Source organism: Phalacrocorax aristotelis, chromosome 21 (genome assembly GCF_949628215.1).
Source record: "Phalacrocorax aristotelis chromosome 21, bGulAri2.1, whole genome shotgun sequence".
NCBI classification, from domain to species: domain Eukaryota; kingdom Metazoa; phylum Chordata; class Aves; order Suliformes; family Phalacrocoracidae; genus Phalacrocorax; species Phalacrocorax aristotelis.
The window spans coordinates 7,724,727-7,746,631 of record NC_134296.1 but is presented as its reverse complement, the minus strand read 5'-3'; the positions used below and the strand labels follow the sequence as shown (position 1 = coordinate 7,746,631).

The window sequence follows — 21,905 nt, the reverse complement described above, 5'->3', positions numbered from 1 at the left end:
TGCTGGTCCAGGTGGCTGCCTGTGGGCCGGGTCTGTGTGCTGCAGGGTGGGGGCCTTGCTCAGCCCCCAGCCCCTCTTGCTTCAGCCGCTGGTGCAGGATCAGGGCTCGTCACCACGTGCTTGGGTAAGACCCTGGGAGCAGCTTACATGGGAAGGGCTGGCAGGAGCTCCCCAGCTATACCCAGTCCCTGGTGCAACGGGCGCTGGGGTCACCGCTGGAGCCACCCCTCCTCTGTCACCGTCCTGAGCAAGTCGGGGCAGGGCTGCAGCAAGCCTGTCACTGCTCCAGCAGCCCATCTGTGATGGCAGGGCCCAGGACTCAACATCAATACACTGTTTTTCTCTAAACATTTATTCCAGAAGAAGGAAGTGAAGTGTGCCTGTATGGCTGTAGCTGGCTCTCAGGCGCGGCAGCTGCCTGGTGGGGGACCCCAGCCACCCTGCGCCTGGGTGGGACCGTGCCTGCACCCCATCACCCGCTGCAGCAGCACTGAGCTCCCCTGTGCATGCAGTGGTGCTCTTTGGGGGCCGGACTGTTGTTTAAGGCGTTCATTGAATGGTGAGACCAGTAGCAGAGAACGGGATTTCCATAGCTGTGTCAAAAGGTGTTTAAAATGGAGAGTGGTCCCAGTCCGGCACAGCCTGGCTCTGCAAGGGGAGGTGTCTGCCCCAGGCTGCCCTGTGGGCTGTGCTGGGGCTCTTGGCTGGTAGCAAAGGCTGGCAGGACCCCACTGCCTGGTGGGCTCAGCTCTGTCTCCGCAGGGGTGCGTGGTGCGCTGAGCACCCCAGGGCCGAGGGGGCAGGCGGCTCCTGCGGGCCAGGGGCAGGCTGAGGGTTGCTGGAGCACCATGGGGCTTCACCTCCTTTTCCAGGTGGGTTTCCTGAAGAGAAACCCTGTGGCAGAGCAGGCCCCTGACTTGCGAAGGGACAGGATGCCCCTAAGCAAGACCCCAGCCTGAGCCCCGTCACACGTGCTGCAGAAGTCTCCCAGTGCCCCTTGCGCACATGAACTTGCACCCTGGCTTGGCCCTGGCCATGCTGCTGCCCCAGGGCACTGATGCAGCACAGCTGGCTGTGCTGCTCCTGCTGGGGCTCTGCCTACAGCTCCCAGCCCTGCTCACCTGGTTGCTAATTGCTGAGGTGCAGCGCGTGGAGGTCGGCGGCGAGGCCGTCCTCTGCTGGGCTCTCGTCCTCGTAAGGGTAGCCAGTGTAGCCACCCTCCTCCCTGCAGTACCTGAGGAACCTGCGGGCGCAGAGCAAGGGCAGTGTTGGCAGGAGGTGGCACTGGCCTCGCTGCCTGCTCTGGCCTCGCTGCCTCCGTAGCACTGGGCATGGCCAGGCGCCGTCCGTGGGTGGCAGGGAAGGGCAGGGAGGTACTCATGAGCATCGTCTGCGGGGGGGGCCAGGCTCACCTCTGCCAGTGATGGTCCTTGCTGAGCACTGCTGGGTTACCCACCACGATCAGCAGAGCCTTGGCCCTGGTGATCGCCACGTTGAACCTCTGAAAAGTGAGCAAGAATGAAGGATTTACCCTGCAGCAACACCTCTTGGCCCCCTGCCCCCAGCCCCACCTGCGTGCAGGCAGCTCTGGTGCAGTGCCAAGCACTTGGAGCAGCTCTGCCTGCCTGCAGGGCACTGGAGGGGAGCCGGGGGTGCTGCGGGAGAGGGGCCTGCTTGGGGCAGCACAGTACCTTGGGGTTCTTGAGGAAGCCCAGCTTGAAGGTCTGGTCAAGCTGGAGGTACTCGCTGCAGCTGCGCACAGTGGAGATGAGGATGACGCGCCGCTCTTGGCCCTGGAATTCCTCCACAGAGCCCACCTGGGGCAGGGACAGCAGGTGAGGGGCTGGGGAGCACCCATGGGCTGGGGCTGGTGGGGCTCCCTCTGCCTGCAGTGGGGTGGGCTCCTCTCTGCACCTGGCACCCAGGACTGTACCTTCAGCAGGCTGATGTCCGGCAGCTTCCGCAGGACGGGATCGAGGGAGGTGATGGCTTTCCGGATCTTCTCCACCTGGGGGGAGGCACGCAGCACCGTCCAGCCACCACAGAGCTGCCAGGCCTGGGGCTCTCCATCGACCCAGTGGCCCCTGTCCCCTGGGGGGGGGTCTCTGGCCATCCCCTGCCTGCAGAGCCATGCCACTCACCTGCTTTCTGTAGGGAGAGATGATGCCAACCTCCTTGGGTGAGACGGTGGGGCAGCCCCTCTTGCCCTGACTCTGCAGCAGCTTCTTGAGGTAGTAGACCAGCACCTCAATCTCAGCCGTGTTGAAGAACGAGGGGCTCTTGGCCTCTCTCCGGTCTTCCCCGCAAACCCCGTGGAAGATGATGGGGAAGCCCTGGCGGTGGAGAGTTTTGGGTTCTGCTCTGCCTGTGGCTCAGGGGTCCCCCCTGGGCCCCCTCTCTCCTGCCCCCCTCACTTTTTTGGGAAGCTCCTCCCAGGCGCAGTACAGACTCCGGATGTCGAGATCCAGCTCGTCGCTCTTGCAGGCCTTCAGCTCGCTGTCATAGAAGAGCTCGTTGGGGATCCTGAGGATGGCCTCATGGGACCTGGCAGAGGCAGGACAGTGCCTAGAGCAGATGCCACACGGCCCCAGCACCCTCCCAGGCACCGTGCATCCAGGACAGCGGGTGCGCTCCCATCTCCTGCACCAGCCGGGCACTATGTGGCTCTGAGGAGCTGAAGCCCGGGGTGCACGCACAGATCCTGCACCAAGCCAGTGCATGCACCCCCATCTGTGCCTGCACTTGTCCCCATGCTGGCCCCATCCCCACCTGTAGTTCCAGAGCAGTTTGGTGACGAATTGTGGGTCATATCCTCCACTTGACTTCTTGTACAGGGGGTTGTGCAGCATCAGCCTCTCCAGCAGCGAGGTGCCTGCGCCCAGAGAGACCATGTGGCTCCCTGCAAGGCCACTCGGTCCCTGGGCATCAGCAGCGCTCCCACCCCTCTCCCCGCTCACCCAAGCCATGCTCGATGGCCAGCGGCGACCTCAGGACAGGGCCCAGCTGCTGGGGGTCTCCTGCCAGCACTAGCTGCCCCCCGTTGGGGTTGGTGTTCTGGTCCATGGCAGTCAGGAGCCCTGGGCAGAGGGAGAGCTCAGCAGGGAATGGGGGGGTCCCCAGGCCACGCAGAGATGCTGGTCCCTGAGATGGCAGCCAGGCACCACTCACCCGCGATGGCAACCACGCTCTCCGGCTCTACTGCCTGGCCGCACTCATCGATGAAGACGTGGGAGAAAAACCCTGGGGGGAAGTTGGCTGACACTAGCCTGGGGGAGAGGTGGAGTGAGGCTGCCTCAGCATCCCTGCTGTGGCTGGTCATCCTTCCTCCCCTTGCCCTCGTCCTCCTAAAGAGGAGGGGTCCCCCCTGCTGCCTGCTCTCCTTCACACCCCATCCCCACTGCATCCCAGCGGGGCTGCCCTCACAGTCTGGTTGCAAGGCAGCCCCTGGGTCCGCCCAGCGTGCGTGGTTGGGACAATCTCAAGTCCTCTGACCTTCCCGCTGTCACCAGCGTGGTGATGAGGATCCGGTAGCACCTCAGGTGCTCCTTGCTCGGGTACACGTAGCAGCTCTGCTCATTGTCCCAGTTGCAGCAGGGCTGAAACACAAGCATAGGGTGGGATCCTGCTCTCCCTGGGGGCCGCCAGCCCAGACGTGCTGCGGGGTGCTGGGACAGAGGGGCAGGGACATACCCTGATATCTGGAGGCACCTCCTGATAGTTCCTGGAGCTGGCGATGAGCCTGTAGACGTAGCGGGGGGCCATGTCCTTGATGAGGCGCTGGCACAACAGGTCTGCAGCACTGTTGGAAGGGGCGCAGGCCAAGATCCGGGCATCCTTGAAGCACGTCCATACCTAGGTGTGGGGGGTGGCACTCAGGTCCACAGGCTGGGGTGTGCAGCAATGCCCCGGGGCTGGTCCTGAGCATCAGCCCTTCACCTGCTTGATGGCCTCCACCACGGTGACTGTCTTGCCAGTCCCAGGAGGGCCAAAGATGAGGTATGGGGCTGGCCTGGACATCCCCATCACGATGTGAGTCACAGCTCTGCACTGCTCCTCGTTCGCCTGCAGCTTGCGGTCGAACCACCTGTGGGAGCAGAGGCTGAGCGTGCCAGGTCCCCGTCCTCGCCTGTCTCCCCCATCCTGCCCTGCAGGCACGGGGACTCACCGGGGCTGGAAGGTGCCTGCGAAGAGGGACTTGTGGCAGGAGGCGGAGGGGAAGAGGAGGCTGGACAAGCCACGCTGCATGGCCAGGGTTGCAGCCCGGTGCTGGACCTGCAGCGGCAGCCGGCTGAAGGTGAAGGTCACATCAAACCTCAGGTTGTTCACAAATTTCTTCTGCAGTCTGGGAAAGAACAGTGTGAGCAGGGCACAAGGACACTCCCCTGTGCCCTCCCCAGCCCTTCCCTGCCCGCACCCGGCCTTTGGTGTGTCCAAGCAGGGCTGCCGGGGCTGGACACCACTCACTTGGAGGAGAAGCCCAGCCTGACCTTCTCCAGCTCCACGCTGTGCACGTAGCCCTTGTACTGGACGAGCGGGGAATGGTCCCGCTCACTGCTCAGGTGGGCAAAGAGGTGGTCACCTTTCAGCACGGACGGGCGGTTCTCAGCCACGCCGGGCACCTGTGCCGAACGGCCGGTGTGACGCCAGGCACCCTGGCAGGCCCAGCACCCCTCCCGTCCCCCCGGCTCCCCCTACGCACGTCGAGGACCAGCAGCCCCCTGTCCTGCACCATGGGCACGTCCTGCATGTCATAGCGCCGGATGTCCACCTCCATCTGGATCTCCTCCAGGTGCAGCAGCAGCTGGAACTTCTGCTGGTAGTTCCCAGGCTGCAGCGGGGCCTCCAGCAACGACCTGCGGGCAGCAGGGTTGTCACCGTGCCCCAGGGACACCTTGGCCAAGGGGCAGCAGGTGGGAGGCACAGGGATGGGTGGTGTTGCCCCCACCCCTCGGCACTCACCGCATGGCAGCCCAGCTGGAGCTGGCACTGGCATTGGGTCCAAGCAGGATCGTGTCCTTGAGGTTCTTCGGGTACTGGTAGGTGCCCAGAGCGATTTCCCTCTCCAGTTCATTTTTCATGGAGCTGGGCAGAGGGGACAGCGGTGCCATGGGGACCGCAGGGCTGGGCTCCCCCAGGGCTGCAACCACCCACAGCCCTGGCAAGCAGGGTGTCCCCAACCCCACTGTCACCAGCCAGCGCACAGGGATGAAGCACTGTCCTGAGGTGTCAGACAGACAGATCCCAAGGAGCTGAGCCTTGTCCCAGCCAAAGAACAGGCCAGGTCCCTCCACGCAGGATGGCAGCTGGTGACCCCACCACATACCTGTTGGGGGGGATGCCATCCTCAGTGATGACGGTGACAGGGCGCTGGAGGCTGGCCTGGTAAGGCTGGAAAGGCGCTGAGGGCCCCAGGTCCTTGGCCAGCTGGCTCTCAGCAACAGCAGCAATGGAGCACCCAATGCTGAAGGACTCATCTGGCTCCTTGGTGAACTCAAAGACCACCACGGCATAGAAGAACCCATTGCATGTGGCCAGGCACCGCACCTGGATGGGGTATGTGCCGCCTGCGAGGCAGAGGCGAGAGCTGGGTCCTGCATCATCTCTGGTGGAGCAGGGTGCGGGGTGGGTGATGAGGTCCTACCTGGGTGCAGCAGCAGGGACTGGCCCTGCGTCGCCCCTTGCTCGTCCGCAAAGGAGAGCTCCCGCGACTGCTGGCGTGGCTGGCACCGCCGCAGTGTCACGGCCTCTGCCCCACGATTCTGGACCAGGATGGTGACTGTCCGGGGCTCGCCGGGCACCACCGGGAAGCGGATGCGCCCGTTGCCCTGGTCGTGCTCCGAGACGATCTCCACCCCGTGCTTCCCGTGGGCGAACTCAGCCCTGTGGAAAGGGAGGGTCAGGCTTTCCCAGCCATGGCCTTTCCCAGCCCCAGGGCTGTGCTAGGGCAGGCATGGGCAGGGCGCTGCCTGTCATACCACTGCTTGGCACGGCTCTGGGGCACTTGCGGACCAGAGCTGGGCTGCTGCCCTGAGGCAGATGTAGACACCAACGTCTCTGCATTCGTTCTGGGTCTCCGGTACTGGTCTGCCACCACCACGCGCTTCTTCTCCTGTGAGGACCAGCCAGCATCAGCATGGCCCTGGGGTCCTGCTGCAGCTGGGGGCTCCCACGGAGCCAGTCCTGGTGGGCACAGGAGCAGCTGCACTGCCCCAGCCCAGGGCCCCCCTCACCTTCTTGAAGTGCACCGACTGTCCGTGCACCTGCGCCCGGTGGGTCACCCTCAGCGCGTACAAGATGCAGGAGAAGTTGGGTGTTTTTATATCAGTCCTGCACAGATAAGGGAGAGAGGTTTCTGCGTGGAACAGAGCACGGCTGGGCATCCAGGAGCACGGGCAGCTGAGAGGAGGTGAGCGGGAAGGGAGGGTGAAGCAGGGCACTGAGGCTGCAGTGAGGGGCACTCTGGTGACTCCCCTCTGCACCAGAAGGAGAAGGACTGGGGCTTTTCACTGGCCCATGCCCATCTTATATACCTGCAGGATGTTCCAGCAACTCCATATTGTGGCATGGCTGTTACAGCTGTGGCATGGCCATTCCAGCTGTGCCACGACATAGCTGTCTGGCCATGCAGTCCCTGCCCCTGCCAGCAGGCAGGTGGCAGCAGGGCAGGGACATGTCTCTGTCCCACACAATTTGGGGTGGAGCTGGCGCAGATGAGGGCTCCTCCAAGGTTCCCGGCAGTGATGACTCCCTGGGCACCTCCTCCCGCACCCCAGAGCCATGTCCCGCAGCCTGCAATAGGCTGAACCTCGGCTTTGCCAATGATTAATAGCAGTGACATTATACAGGGGCCAGCGTGACTGGTGTCACTGGGGTGAGGTGGGGAGAATGGTGGGCAGCGGGTGTCTGAGGCTGTGCCCAGGTGGCTGCCGGGGGGTCCCTGCAGCAGGGGAACATCCCAGCAGGGCCATGGCGAGATGGAGGGGCTTGGGGCATGCAGGGCTGGTGTCCAGAGAGGCAGCTCTGCCTCTCACTGCATCCACAGCCCAGCGGAACACGGGCTGCCCCAGCAATGCTGCTCTGTTTTGTTCGTGCCTGGAGAGAGCAGAGCCCCTGTGTTTGAGTTTAACTGGCCCAGGTGGTCCTCACTGCTCAGAAAGTATATGCTCCTTCATCCCACCGTGAAGCAGAGCCCCTGAAGCCCCCAGCTGCTCCCCAGTGCTACCCTCAAACCCAGCTCCCGGCCAGAGTTGGCTTGACACCCCATGTGAAGCCCCAGCAATATTGGCCGAGGACCCGTGGTGCTGACCACGACCGGTGATGCTGGCCCGGGGACCGGGTGATGCTGGCCGGAGGGACTGTCCCAGGCGATGCTGCCTGCCTCTGGCCGAGGGCTCTCACCTGCCCCGAAACTCCTGGTTGTAGATGCTCCGCAGCGTGTCCCGCCGGCTCTCCTGCTCCCGGCCCGTGTCCCGCAGGAACTGCACGAACTGATCCCCCCACCGCCTGGCCTCCGCCACGCTGAACCGCGGCATGGCTGAGCCGAGCCGAGCCGAGCTGAGGTGAGCTGAGGTGTGCCGCGTCGTGCGGACTGGGCTGGGCTAAGCGGGGGCTGAGCCGGGGCTGGCCCCGCAAGGAGAAACGAAAGCGAAAGGGGCCGTGCGCTCTGCGGGCCCGCCCGACGGGTCTGGGGGGGGCCGGGGGGCGGCTCCTGCCCGCGCCTCTGACCCGCAGCATCGCCCCGTGCCCGCCCACGGGAGAGCCGCGCCCGGGGTCCCGCACCCCGCAGAGGGGCCCGGCTGCGGGGTCCACCCGGGCGCGGGAATTGCCCTGGCTGCCTGCGGAGGTGGGGGGGCTGGCCCAGGCCGGGACCCGCAGCCCGGGGGGTGCGCACCCCCTCGCAGGGCTGCCCCAGAAGTGACAGGCGCGTGCCCGAGCCAGGCTGCGGTGGCAGGGCCGGGGGGAGCCGAGCTGCCGAGTGTCAGGGCTGAGCTTCGCCAGCCCCCGGCCTGCAGCCCCGGTTGCCCGCAGGGAGGGAGAGCAGCCGCTGCCAGCTCACGCCCGTGCTGCTGCCGGGGCAGGAGAGGTGCCCAGCTGTGTCTCATCACTGCGTCCAATGATGAGGGGCAAGAGCTCCCAGGGCTCACACGGCTGCTCTATAAGTAGGGCAGCAGCAGCACTAGCAAGAGCTGGTTTCTATGTCTCTGCCTTTAGTTTCCTGCTCATTCACCCTCCAGCCTGCCTACTGCAGACAGTGATCCCTGACCTGCTGCTCTAAGATGGCTCAAGACCCTGGGACTGCTCATGGTGCTGCTTTTGCCTTGCCTGTGGCCCAAGGATGCTGGGGTAAGTCTGCTGTTTTCCCCACCTTAGATCAGGCAGCTTTTCCTCTGACCCAAGCTTTACTAATGACCTGCTGCTGCTGGAGGTGGTTGATAGACTGTGGTGGCGAAGGGCCCCTCGTGGGCTGCAGGAGGGCTCCGAGGCTTGGAAAAATGGGGGTGTTGGCTTTGGAGAAGGTGTTTGTAAGTCTTTCTGTCAGGTATTGCAGGCAGAAACCTGGAGCTTTAAGCTTTGGTCTTGCAAACAGGTAGGAAAGCTCTTTCCCCAGGGGGCAGCTGGGTAGCCTAGCTTCTGTCTGGGCTGGCAGGACCCATCCTGCAGAGCTGGGCTGGGGGGCTTTGCCTTCCCTGGCTCAGTCAAGCTGCAGTGCTGGCTCACTCTGATTCATCTGGGGTCAGACTTTGACTTTCATACACTTCAGCAGGGCCAGCCCGGGATATACATTGCCCTGGAGCTGGCCTCAGTCTCGCTGAAGCCTCTGGTCTCCAGCAGACAATAGCCGATGGCTTTAAGGATTAGAATGCCTCTGGGCATGTGTCACTGCTGTGCTGGCACTTGCTTAGTGCCCCAGAGGCAGAGTCACGCCAAGTACTGCTTTTCCAAGGAAGAAATGGGAGCTGGGAAGGGGCTAGGGCTGGGGCAGTGCAGCCTGCTGTGGAGGAGGGCCAGGAGGCAGGCAGGGCGTGAGTCTGCCTAAAGGATGATTAGCTAAAGATTTGGAGGACAAAGATAGAAACTGTCTTAAGGCTGGAACAAGTGGCAGTGAACTGCTTGCAGTGTAACTAACTCGGGGAAAAGCTAAGCGGGGGAAAAGACTAGCCTTGAGGCAGATAAAAGCTCTGTTGTGTGCACAGCCTTATCTTGGGCCTGGCTTTGGCTTCACATTCTTGGAATTGTTGCAGTGCTTGTCTGGATGGGACCATGGCCACAGACCACAGCACCTTAGGTGCTCGTCCACATAACCTTTCCTCTCCCCTAGCGCTGCAGGCAGGGAGGGAACCCTTTCTACAAACACCGGCTGGCAGAAGCACTGTCCTTGAGTAGCTCTTTGCACAGCGGCTGCAAATCCCCCAGAAGGCGGTTCCTGCCCTGTCCAGTGCGCCTGGCGCAGGACGCAGTCAGTGCTTCGCAAGCCGAGCAGAAGAGGTGAGGGAGGTGTTACAGTAAGTCATAGACAACGAGAGAAATAACCCTGCCTGCTGTTTCCCTCGGGTGAAGTGCTCCATTAGAGCTGTGTGACCATTTGTCTTTTGATGTGGAAGTTCCTAGACCTCCAGTTCCCCGGTGCGTACCGGGATGGGAGCATCACCTGTGGGTTTGTGAGCACCATCCCCCCCTTTCGGGCTGTTACCTGTAGGACCTGCCTTCACCAGGAGCTAACAGAAGCAAGACCAGGAAAGAACAGACACAAATGGCTTTAAAACAGAGACCGGTGTATTTCTACTAGACTATTTGATACCGAGGATGCCTGTAGGATGAATGGTCAGTCTCAACAGCAAATACAAATATATTTTATTTAGACAAAACTTTTCACAAAGGATAGACACACTGATTTTGTGGTATGACTGTGCAAACCTGGAGTGTAACGCATGGGCAGTTCCATCCCTATCTTCCCAACCCCTTTCTTTGTGTATGTAAAAACAGGAAGACACTAACCAGTTTAAAAACCAGAACCCACACGAAGGCCCAGTGATAACCAAGTGCAAACAGAGCACAGTGAGTTCACCAGAAGTGTTTCGTTTTGCAGTGAATCCATGTTCCAAGTTCTGAGAAAGGCATCTGTGTGCCCTTCAACCTCCCCTTAAGAGAGACCTGCAGGACTGCTACTTCTGATTTTACAGAAAAACAAATTAACATGGAGCAAGCACTTAGAGGGCAACAAAGAGAATTCCAAAATCCCCTGAAGTAGGACAAGAAACTGGCCACAACTGAGACAAAACGGAAAAGTTTTTTTCTCTCACTTTGGTGCAAGTTTATTTATTTTGTATGCTATCCATCCATACACCTGTGATACAAATTCTATGAACCTGCCACAACGCATTAAAGCACAACATACCTATTATTCTGTAGACATTTGCATTTTTAATCCCTATCCAGCCTATGTGGACCAGCAGTGATTCCACAGGAACTCGTAGTTCTGTAAAAATGCAGATGTCCGATAACCGTACGTACATGAAAGAGAGGAGAGCAGAAATGTTCACTTTTAGTGAACATGGCTCAAATCTTCAGATTTAAAAAAAATAACGTCCCTGGAAGAGCTGTCTGCTTAGGGATTTCTGTAAGGGATCTTGTAAACTCATTTCATATTGTAAAATCTAAGCCTACCGGCTTTTTGCTTTGTGGAGGTCAGTAATAGAGATACGTGAGGACTTACTGTCTTTTGCATTTATTGTATCTTGCAGCATAGCGCCTTGAGCAGTTGGCAGATTTGACAAACCTACTGGAGTACCTGGTGTGCCGTACACGGGTGAAGGGAATGCTCTGCACCCTCAGCTGTATTTATAATAGGGCTTTTCCAGCTAGGAAGTTTTCCAACCAGTATAATCAGTGATTGAAAACAGCTATACTTCCGAGCCATGAATGTGGCTTAATTAAAATGGCCTATCAGTAAATGCAGTCACAACAGGAAGTTTATGCGGCAGGAAACACAAAACACAGACAACGCTATTTGTTCCACAGTTCTCTCTGAGGCTAGAAAACCTGTTAACTCCGAAAGCCCTAGAAAAATGCTGCACTGGTTCAGAAACCACCTACTTGGCATAGGACCACATTTGCACATAAACATTTCATAAATCTCCTTATTTCCGCATTAAGCATTCTGCATTTCCTTGCCAATCTTGTAGCTGAGGATTTTGTTCCAGTCAATCTTGGTGCGGGTGACGGGTAGCTGCCGGCGTAAGGCTTTGAAAGTGGTGTCTGACATAGTCTGGTAGTTTTCGCTGATCGCCGTCTGCAAGGGCAAGTAGATTCGGTTACGGCAGTAACAAGATACTCTTAAAAACTATGACCTGGTGTTAAAGACAAAAAACCCCTTCTACAAGGCGATGGCATGCTACTAACTAAATTAACAGTGCATCACCAGTGTGTGTGCAAGTAAAAGGTTTTCTATTAAACTCCCCTGTGAATGTAGCTGTGTCTCCTTGGGTGCTTCCCTGACCTATCTGTGTTGAGTCTCCTTGCACACAGGCTGGGACAAGGCAAAAAGCTGTCACACGCATTTCCTCTTCAGTATTTTAACTGTCACAGAGGAAAACATTTAGACTCACCCACTCCCCTTCCATGCTGGTTCCAGGCATCTTTTGTAACCCTTTACAATAACTATACAGCAAACTTGATTATTAATTACACATAGCTTTACAACCATGTTCTTTAAACAACTACTACTGCCCTGTTCTAAGTAATTGTTACAGTCAATGCCAGACTCAGCCAGAAATGGAATTAGAGATCAATCTTCCATGTCCCCATTAACTGTAAATGGGGACTGATATGATGCCATCATCTTTATTTAACAACCACTGATCTTACCTGGTATTCATTTTCTGCATTTTCTATTATCTTAATAAATTCCTTAGCTGTCTGGACATCACTCTACAAAGGAGAAAAATAAATTTTTAGATGTTTAAGATCAACTTACAAAAGCTACACATTAGATTTCTCCTCAAATGCTAGGCTGAGAATAGATGAAGTGGATAATGTGAGCAGCTTCCGCCTTATCTTTGCAGCTGGGTTCTTTCCATTCACTACAGAGGTATGCGCTGGCTAGAGCTTGCGCTCCAGACTGAAACGGGACTGCACCCTAGTGAGCAAAAGGGAGGTAGAACTTCATGGTATAGACTAGAGATTTTGTGACTGTTGCTCCCTCTGCTGTACTATAGGACTCCGTATTTTCCCTTAGTACGCTGCCCTCACTGTTTGTTTCCCTTGTGTATGGATAGAAATGCTTACTCTGCCCTGTTCAACTGGAAGTCATAAGCTTTCCAATAGAGACTGTATTTTCTAATTCAGTCTGGCTTTAAGCAGTTGAGAATCTGGGTTTCCCATGTAACTCTAAACACTACAACTACTCTGACTAGTCACCCTAAAATTACATTACTTTAAAGTCAAGAGAACGTAGTCATAAAAGCATATGCTTCATGAGATGTTTAAGAAACAAAATAGTTGCTTTATCATAAAAAAAAATATTTTAGCATACTTACTGAAACCTGTACAGAATCCTGGATATCTTTATGACTAACCAGTTGAACATTGCCATCTTCATAATAATGAACCTGAACAAAGAGACAAAATGCAGGTTATCATTAACACTCATTTCATAATCCCTAGAGCCCCCAAATGCTACCAAAATGGCACAACAGCATTGTTGTGCCAGTCTTCTCTGCTTACGTGGAGACTAAAAGCAGGATGGATTTTCTAAAACGTTTCATTCTTTGTCAAGACTGTTCAAGATTATGTTAATGCAGTAAACGCCTAGAGTTGAAATAAGAGCAATTATAAAAGAATTCATGGTATAGGTTTAGCCCTACAAAGTGAAGCAGACTTGGAGCTATACGGGGTAATGCTGTATAATAAACCTCAGGCCAGATTGTAGATGATGTCCGAAACACAAAACCAGTATTCTTAAAACTAAAGAATTGATTTTTTGAATTGCATAGTTTAGTAGCATCTTGGCTTGAGAAGGACATCTTGGGTGTATTTCAGCATCTCAACCTGAGTCAAAAGCATTAGGGTAGGAGAAGCACAATGCAGCTTCTCCCGTTATTGCCAGAAAAAGTAACTCACCTGGATCTTGAGCACTGCAGCCACTTGAGCTGTTGGTGGTGTGATGGTAAACTTCCATTCTGACCTCCAGCGACCATTCCTAAAAACAATCAAAGCATAAAAACTGTATTTCCAAAAAGGTCTAACAACAAAAAGAACCAAATTAACCAGATTAACAAAAGCAAGTTGTTTCTGCTGTCCTCCTATGACCCATGTTGCAGGGCCTTACGTGGCACCCAATTCAATTTCTGAAGCACAGCTGAATACGATGCAGCTTCAGTACTAGCAGCACTGAACTAGTACTGACTAGCAGCACTAGACTAGCTCCAGTGTCCGGTGCTCTGCAATACATAAGGGCGTATCTAGCTAGCTCTCCTAATGCCTTTCTCTCTGGATAGGTCACTGAGCCACACTGAAGGCTTTAGGGAAGTGCCAAGGGGGCTGCAAGGAAACCACTACAGAATGAGAAGCAGAACTTCTTGGGAAGCCCAAGACTACTTGCCCTTCAGACTGTATCAGAAGACATAGAGGACGGGATTGTTTGAGGATTAGTAAAGGAAGAAAATACACTATGTTGAAATAATCTTACCAGAAGTTTTTGGGCTGGAACTGGTGGCTCTCAATACAGGCAATAATTGTCTGCTGCCCATCTATAGATTTACCATAAACCTGTATTTAGAAAAAGAGTTAAAGAGGCCCAAGAGCTGAGGAAAGCTATTCTTAATTTCTGTTCTTGGCAGCACTGTGGAGGCTCGCTACTGCGGCATCTCGCTGGGGACGTGTACGACTAATTACATTGTCCAACACCTCCATTTGCACGTATGTGCACATAATGCCTCCTTTTTAATAACTGCAGGTGTTGAGGTGCTTGGCAGTCATGACTATGAAAAATAAGGCCAATGTAGCTTTACCGCTGTGTGCATACCAAGATATTTGCACCCTCTTTGGAACTTGTTATTCCCAAATTAGCTAAACCGCTAGTGAGGATGGAAAATTCAAACAGCACTGCCCAGCACAAAGTCCACTCAAGGCACTGACTGACATGGAGCAACAAACTTTCAGTGAAACAAGACGGATACTCAACGGTACAGAAGCCATTGGGGTAATGATCTTTCACATAAGCTCTCAATGCACTGTCACAGGCATCTCTCCATTGTTTTAAAGCTGATTCTGTGTCCTCAGGCTGGGGGTCACTTGCTTCTTTCCTTAAATGATCAAACTTAAAAGAAAGTTTGTTTCTTGGGTCTAAAAATCTGCCATTGCCGAGATCACCATGTTCTGTGATTAAGACCTGTAAAAGAAGTTGAAATTAAGATACACTCATGCTTCTGTAAATCTGCTGTTTTGCTTTTTTCCCTATTTGAATAGATATCAGTGTTTCAGTAGACTCTTTCATTGAGCTATAACATCACATAACCCAATAATTTCAGTAATAATTTCAACTAAGAGTAGTTGTAGTGAGGCTGTAGGTAAACTCCCTGCTCTTCACAATAATACTGCAATTAGTCTTCTGTCCCAGAAGTGGCTGTATTATAATAATGCATATATTTAGCTTAAAGTTGGGCATCCTTAAGATACAAATGGGTGGGTTTGCTTTTGAAGTCATTTTTGCTGTTTTTCTTCCCCATTTCTAAAGGAAACAAAATAATTTTACTCTGGAATTTACCATTTATTGTCATGTTCCATGTTGCAATAGCTCTCCTTCTGGTCAAGAAGGGTATATAGATGTGGCTACTTCTAATATACACAAACTAAAGTAGGCAGCAAAGCAGCACTGTACCTTCCCTCTCCCTTGTCTTATTCACCATAATTCTCTGGCTTACCAAACACCGACTTTAATTTTTTTTTGCAGGTTGTACTGTAACTTTCTCTTGTCAAAGCTATTCCTATGGACAGCCCTCTTAAAAATATCTGCCTCCTGTGAACATATCTGGGACACCAAAAAAGCTAGGTCAGTACTTGGCTCACAGAATACAACAGATGGTCAGGCCAGCTTTCTATCTTCTGTAGGACTTGCTGCTTGCTCTCAAAAGAAAAATAAATTGTTTTGCTGGCATAGACTGGGTAATATTAGATGGGTATAATCAAGGATATAATATTTTTTTTTAGGGTAGCTGGGAATAGATTAAAAATGCAGAAAATGAGAAAAATAGTATTAAGAATGTACTACTGATTGTCAGTAGGAACTGTAAGCAGGTAGCAACATAAGAATCTGTAAGCAAGCTTTAAATAAACAGCAATCTTTAATCATTCATACTCTAAGTAGAATTCCAGTGACTTCAGCATGGAGCTCTACTTAAGGAACAATGAATTACTAGGTAGTATCAGACAGTACTTTAAGAGAACACTTCACCTATGCTTCTTCTGTAAGACCAAAAGTTTGGTAATATAATGATGTGGGGGGGAAGGAGGAGAGGAGATAACTTGTGAGCAGAATGAAACTAGTCAACATCTTGATGAAACAACAGCATTTTTATTGTTTTCGCACAGTGTAGTAATAGAAACCTCAAGTTTTGCCTTACCTGATCATCATACCCTTCTATCTTCACTGGAGTGAACTGATCCATGTTATACTGTGCAAATGCACTGTTAAGAATTAAAAAAACATGAACTTTAGCTGTATGTGCACATTTATTTTGACTCAACCATAAGTGCATAGTGTGATTCATGTTACAGAAAATTTCAGCTTAATTTGGCAAATAATGCACATGAGCACTCTTAAAGGCTTTTTCAATACCTTTTATTGACGATAGCTATAAAAACCCAAGTCTAAAGCCAGGTTTATTTAGTGATGATCAGGAAAGTACAGAGTTCAAAAGTAGAACAGCAGGCAGCCTGGGGCAATATGAGCAAGCCAAGGCAAAACAGGAACACCCCAGCTACAATTTAGACAGCATCAAGATAAACGAACAGGTAGGCTAATATTTACAACAATTTTCTTACGTAACGAGCTGCTGACTACTGACATGTCCCCAGCTTGAAGTAAAGTCTAAGCATCAAAAAGCTTGTATGCATAACCTTTAAGCACCTTCTGATGAGACTGTGCAAGTAAACAAGATATTTTGAAAGCTTTTTTTTTTTGAGGGCAGTTCTTTTTCTAAACTTTGGCTAAGGATTACTGAGTGTTTCAAGCTTCACTTGCTTTACAAATCATGCTTCAACAAGATCAGACATTCCTGCTGCTGCTGCAGAGTTAAACTTTTTGGCAGAGTGCCTTCCTGTCAGTTTCATACGGCCTCTACAGCACAAATTCCAGTTTAGGCCTTTTAAAAAGAATCATCCATGCCTTCCATTACATGTTTTGTTGCAGGGATAAGGAATTACAGATTGCTGTCAATATAGCAAATGGCTTGCTTTGTCACAGAATGATGGGTGTAATAAAACTTATGCATCTCTGATGGTAATTTGACTTGTGTTTGAATTATTAGTACTTACTGTGCTGCTCCTTCCCTGAGAAGATTGTCATTGTTAAGCAATAACCGGACATCTGGAGAGGAGAGGGTTCAGGTAGGTTATTGGATTTTTTGATCAAATGTTTCTCTTTATGCATTTCAATTTCAACTGTACAAATGCAAATGTTAAAATTATTAAATAATTTCATTAAGCATACGTAGTCACAGAATGACAGCATGCTTTTCCCTCACCATTTCTTAACCTTAAAAGCAGTACATTGTGACGCAGCCTTAGACTCTTACAATAGATGAAATGTGAAGAAAACACCACTGATCATTTCTCCTTATGTACTTACCATTGAATACTTCATTGAACTCTCCAGGGGGTGCATGAGTGATGAATTTTGCAGCTATACGCACCTACAATGAAGCAGAAAAGTAATTAAACTAAAGACAACAGATAATTAACTGAGTTCATACATACTGCAACCTACACTGAAGCAATTCACCAACAAAACCAACTCTGACAGTGATAGGAAGTGCCAGCTTTAGGCAGAAACCTAGGCATGCATTGTCAAAATGGAAATAGTCAGTCTTGTAAGACCATATTTTTTTTCAGTGTAACCCAGCAGAAGAATTCCAAATGTACTCAGGAAGAACTGCAAACTTCATGTGGGCACCTGTCAAAATGTGAACTGTTCCACCTACAGAGCACTGACGTATTTAAAGAATACAAATGCTGGCTAGCCACTCTTCTTGGTGACATTCTTAAACAATGTTTTCTCCTGATCCTTGCTAGCCATCAGAAACCTAAATGCCAAGGAATATAAAGAATAAGAAACCACTGCAGTAAAAGTGACGCTGTAACTAGAGAGTAACCTACAGCACAACCACAGAGCTAAGGAGTGTCTGACATATTGCAGGACACTGTGATTCCATGTGACGCAACTTGTTTGCTGCTGACCGAGGTGCCACAGCTTCACAGCAAACAGCGTGTGGAGGCAAGAGGCTGATCCCTCTAGAAATGGAGCAGTAAATCAATTACATCAACTGCCAGGGGACTGCTTCCAGAGTTAATTACGCCTCTTGGACTTTGAAAAGCCACTGATGTGCCCAGAGTGCAGAAGGGGTAGGGAGATAACAAGGAAAAAGCTGGGAACTGACAGAAATGGGGGAGGTGATGGAAAGTGCCAAAATGAACCCCAGCAGCCAGGCACTGCCTCCAAATGAAACCATCCAAATTTCAGCAGGTGAGATTTTTCTTGACCCTCTAATGCTGCCCTGGTCATTTCTAACCCTGAGCAGCAGCCACCCCACCTGTGCCATTCTGTGCCACATCACTCCTCTTATCTTGAAGCAATGGTTTACTGGAAACTGTACTGTAGTCCAGACATCAAGTGTCATGGTAGCAGAAGAACTAAAGCATGTGGAGCTGTGAGTGATACAGTAAATAACAGAAAAGGCCAACTGTAAGGAAAATACCAGCATGTCTGCAAACTTTGAAGCTGGAAAAGAAAAACCCATTCTCTTCTAAGAAGTAATAAAACTGCACTGTGTTCTGAAATCCAATATACATGTCTTGGACTGCTAGAATTTAGGTGGTCTAGGTATTGATTATGTTGAAATTAGTAAGAGTTTATGGTTTTCATAATCAAATCTTTTATGGTTTTTACAGGACCAAAGGGAATAGAATAATCTTGGAAGACTTTAAACAGGAAATGTCACAAAATTAAACCTCTCCCTTAGAACAATAAAAACGTCATGTTTTTTCCAAAGCACAGCTAACAAAGCTGTGCAATAAGCCTTTCTTGCTCAACCAGACATTTATTGAAGATGACTGCAGAACAGTCCTCATTATGACTCTGATTACTTTTTCTACGTTTCATTTTGGGCAGTAAAACAAAGGAGTGTGTATATATCCAACTGCTTCAGCTGAATTATTGCCAGAAATAACTTGCTTCTCTCAATAGTCTTCCTTATTTTAGACAGAAATTGTTGTTTGTATTGTTTGTCACATAATGATTTAAAGCAACCCATGAAAGGAAATAAACACCTTTCCAAACAAAGGGTATACTGCCTTATTCCAGCGGTATCAAGTTAACAACTCTGCCTTAACCGGATTGAGCTTCAGACAAAAATTGATCATTTTCCAAATTACCATCTATTTAAATATATATACACACATACATTTTTATGCCTTAAATAATTATGCAGTGTAAGTGAAAAACTAAAAAGTCTGTAACTTGCGTAACTGATACAATACAGACTGTCAAACCATTTTCTCCTAACATTCTGCTTTTTAGATAAGGCTGGTAAGTGTACAGCAATCCTAAAATGTAGCTCTGTCTGAAAATTTTCACTATCTAAAGAACTGTAATTAGGCCACATTGCTGCCATAATCTTGTCAGATTTCACTATCAGAAACTTGGACTGTGATGAAGATAACCTAGCAGTAATTAAGAGGGGCACTGCTGCTTTATATCCTCTGTGGACTTTGCTGAGAGCCAGCCCTAAATGGCTAAAAGACTTCTGAAATGACACCATGTGCTTTTCTAAGAAAGCGCAAGTGTAAGCACTAGTGCAGGCATATCAGGCTGTGCTAAAGCACTTACAAATACATACCACTTCATGCCACGATGCCTTTCAGTGGGAGGATTGCACTAGAATGCATCCTGCAAATTAAGTCCCCAGATGAACAGATTCCCTTTTATAAGGTGCTTCAACACATGGAAAAATAAGGCCCCTAAAAAGCCATAAAATTGAGTATCTTATAAATTTATGCAACAATGTTGTGGCTGCAGAACTGTACTGTACAGGGAAAGGTCATAAACCGCACCACTGTTTTAAGAGGTTGACTTATAGATCAATGGGTTCCCATAAACAGATCTTTGTAAAAAAAACCCCAAATATTACAGGAGAGATTTTTACAGTCTTCCACAAATTCTTCCACTTGGAAGGATGAACAAAATTAAATCAACACAGGAAGGACTCGGCATTTCAACCAAATGTTATCACAAACCAGCCGCAAAACAAAGCAAACACTGCAAGTGAGAAGTGTTCGCTTTTACAAAATATCCCTAGCCCTGCCTCTCTTGTGGAGCAATAAAATACAAAGCATTTAAGTCAAACTATTGAAATCAGGAGTGGTGTGCAGGAAACAGACTGCAGAGTAGTTAATTCTAAACGTCAAGCATTTGAATCACTGTTTTTAGAGTTGACTTGTTTCGAAGCAGTGTCACCACAGTGGCAGGATGTTCATCTGCAGAAGCATGAAAATAAGACTTTCTGCAAACTGACCTACTTCCTGGCCATCGTTGCCACTTCAGGTAGCTTGCAGCTCGCTAGCAAAATGAACTTCCTGTTTCTAAAATGGGGAAAGTGAGAGGGAAGCTGCTCAACCACTAGCTTAAGCTAGCAAAATGGCAGCAGAATTAACTTAAGTAGGCAATAAGGTACATTGCAGCAGACCCAAAACTAAAATGAATCCCTTAGCTTACCTAAAATATGCCTATAGAGAATAAAGAGGTGAGGCTTGGGGGTGGTGTTGGGGTGGAATGAATTAATTTTGTTGCTCAATTGATTTTGTTTCTTTGCTTTATTTTAAAGCACTGGTAAACTCAGACTTAAAAAAGGAAACATAGAAGTTCTAGACCTATCTGAATGGTTACGAAATGGATACCATAGTAAATCTTTGCTGCATGTTTCTTTTTTAGGTCCTCACTTAAGATTATCCTTTTCCACCTGTGCTAGGCATGGAGCTACTTTAAATTGAATCAAACTTGCCCAAGCCAGGACATGAAGTAGAACGTAGGCTCCAATTTCAAGCAAAATCCCATGTACTTCACCAAAGTACTTGGACACACATAGTTCTGAAGGGTCTCTTCCTTAAGGACAAGTCTTCCCCACAAGTGCTCTGAAAGAACTGGACACTTCAGGTACATGTAGTGGGAGGGGGGAGAAAAACACCTAGTGACCCCAGGTTCTTGCCACACTGACTCTCATTCCCAGACTAATACCTCGCCTAGGTGTAGCCTACCAACGGGGACTCCAGTTCTCCTTCCAGCTCTGTTAAGGGCTTGCTGGGCTGCCAAGGGCAATTTACTTCACCTCCTTCCCTCTCAAAGCTGTACCTCCATAACCCCCAACATGACAAAGCTTTGTAAGCTTTTTTTTTTTTTTGTTAGTTTTCACATTGAATGTAACAATGCCTTTGATTTTAAGAGTTCAACTGAAATTCAGCCAAATGACAGAGTGAAATATTTTATATAGCACTGGATAGATTTCAGTATTGTGCTAAAGACCATAAGAATTCTGTTCTGAAATACTTATTTCAAACAACGCCCATGTGATCCAGAATACTAACTAAAGGATGGATTGCTCCTTTAAAGCTCCATCTGCTTGTTTCACAATGAATGTCACAGTAATGAACCTAAAATTGGCAGTTTAAGGGAAAAATGAAAGTAGGCTCCAAACTCTAGGATCCTTGAAGGACTATAGCCTTAATGTCCCACTTCAGAACGTTAAAGAACAAAGCAAAAAGCTACATGTAATATTTTATGATGTAGGGGGAGTAGCCGTGGATTTTTAAAGTACCATTTATAGGTAACTAGTGTCTATAGTGTAGAAAAGGCTACTTGTTGTTACATGAAACTCAGCGCTGCTTGTAAGACTGTCGGTATTGTGTGTTCCTATGCAAGAGGAACAATCTGTTCATTTCTCCATTTCCTTAAATAAATATTGCTCTATTTGCGCCTAGTCCTTTCCACCCAGTATAATTTGGAGGATCTACATCTAACCCGGTATAATTTGTAGGAGATACATCCAAGTTCCTGTCAGCAGCTGGGCCAAGCACAAAGCGTGAAAACAGGCTCTGAAGGTGTTTTGGAAGCGAGCAGGTTTCACAGCACCTTTCAGAGGCGCCCATCACTTTGCTGACCACGGAAAGGCAAGCCGAGGAGCAGAACATACGTGTTCACGCACGGAGACGCGCTGATTTCCTTATCAGCCGGGCGATAAGGAAACAGAAAGGCCAAGCGTGGCACCGGTACGTGACCGCTGACCCGCGGCCGGCCTCTCCCCGGGCAGCGGCGGCCCGGCCGCTCTCGGGGGCCCGCCCGCGCCGAGGCAGCGGGAGGTCGGGCTGGGGGCCAGCCCGCCGCCACCGGCCGGGCCTCCCGGCCTCCCCGCCCCCCCACCTCCCCCCGCCCGCGAGGCCGGCCCGCCGCGGAGGAGCGACCCTCTCCCTACCTTCTCCTCATCCGACACCCGCTCCTCGAAGTCGGCCATTTTGGCAACTCTGGGCCCGGCCCGGCCCCGCGCAGGGCATGGCGGGAGCGGCGGGCCGGGCGCCGCCGGTGGGCTGGGCCGGAAGCGCGGCCAGCGCCATGTTGGCTGTGGGCAGACGCCGCGCGGCGG

At 51.0% G+C, this 21,905-nt stretch overlaps 2 protein-coding genes and 1 long non-coding RNA gene across 5 annotated transcripts; 1 reads left to right on the top strand and 2 right to left on the bottom strand.

The window, feature by feature from the left end:
• Nucleotides 1-331: 331 nt before the first annotated feature.
• MOV10 (Mov10 RNA helicase) lies at nt 332-7,638 on the bottom strand. Of its 2 annotated transcripts, none has more exons than XM_075115476.1 (22): nt 7,399-7,638; nt 6,231-6,327; nt 5,976-6,109; nt 5,642-5,880; nt 5,324-5,564; nt 4,960-5,082; nt 4,700-4,853; nt 4,465-4,619; nt 4,166-4,342; nt 3,937-4,084; nt 3,691-3,852; nt 3,493-3,596; nt 3,169-3,266; nt 2,958-3,077; nt 2,770-2,872; nt 2,415-2,544; nt 2,142-2,333; nt 1,934-2,008; nt 1,692-1,817; nt 1,413-1,501; nt 1,122-1,243; nt 332-881 (listed from the first exon to the last, which is right to left on the bottom strand). In XM_075115476.1, exons 1-21 carry the CDS (start codon nt 7,530-7,532, stop codon nt 1,129-1,131), a joined length of 2,916 nt encoding a protein of 971 aa, XP_074971577.1. In that variant the 5' UTR covers nt 7,533-7,638; the 3' UTR covers nt 332-881; nt 1,122-1,128. The 2 variants fall into 2 exon arrangements, with proteins under 2 accessions (XP_074971577.1, XP_074971578.1); XM_075115477.1 differs by having other exon boundaries at nt 341-894.
• Nucleotides 7,639-7,899: 261 nt separating this feature from the next.
• LOC142067148 (uncharacterized) lies at nt 7,900-18,559 on the top strand. 2 transcript variants are annotated; one of them, XR_012663918.1, is made up of 5 exons: nt 7,900-8,343; nt 14,951-15,049; nt 16,527-16,605; nt 17,110-17,740; nt 18,166-18,559. It is a non-coding gene; the product is annotated as an uncharacterized LOC142067148 (long non-coding RNA). The 2 variants fall into 2 exon arrangements; XR_012663917.1 differs by lacking the exon at nt 18,166-18,559 and having other exon boundaries at nt 17,110-18,057.
• CAPZA1 (capping actin protein of muscle Z-line subunit alpha 1) lies at nt 9,753-21,865 on the bottom strand. The gene is made up of 10 exons (XM_075115482.1): nt 21,738-21,865; nt 16,847-16,910; nt 16,534-16,585; nt 15,621-15,684; nt 14,183-14,389; nt 13,688-13,767; nt 13,120-13,198; nt 12,537-12,608; nt 11,866-11,928; nt 9,753-11,290 (listed from the first exon to the last, which is right to left on the bottom strand). The coding sequence occupies exons 1-10, from the start codon at nt 21,774-21,776 to the stop codon at nt 11,150-11,152; spliced, it is 861 nt and encodes a 286-aa protein (XP_074971583.1). The 5' UTR covers nt 21,777-21,865; the 3' UTR covers nt 9,753-11,149.
• Nucleotides 21,866-21,905: the final 40 nt, after the last annotated feature.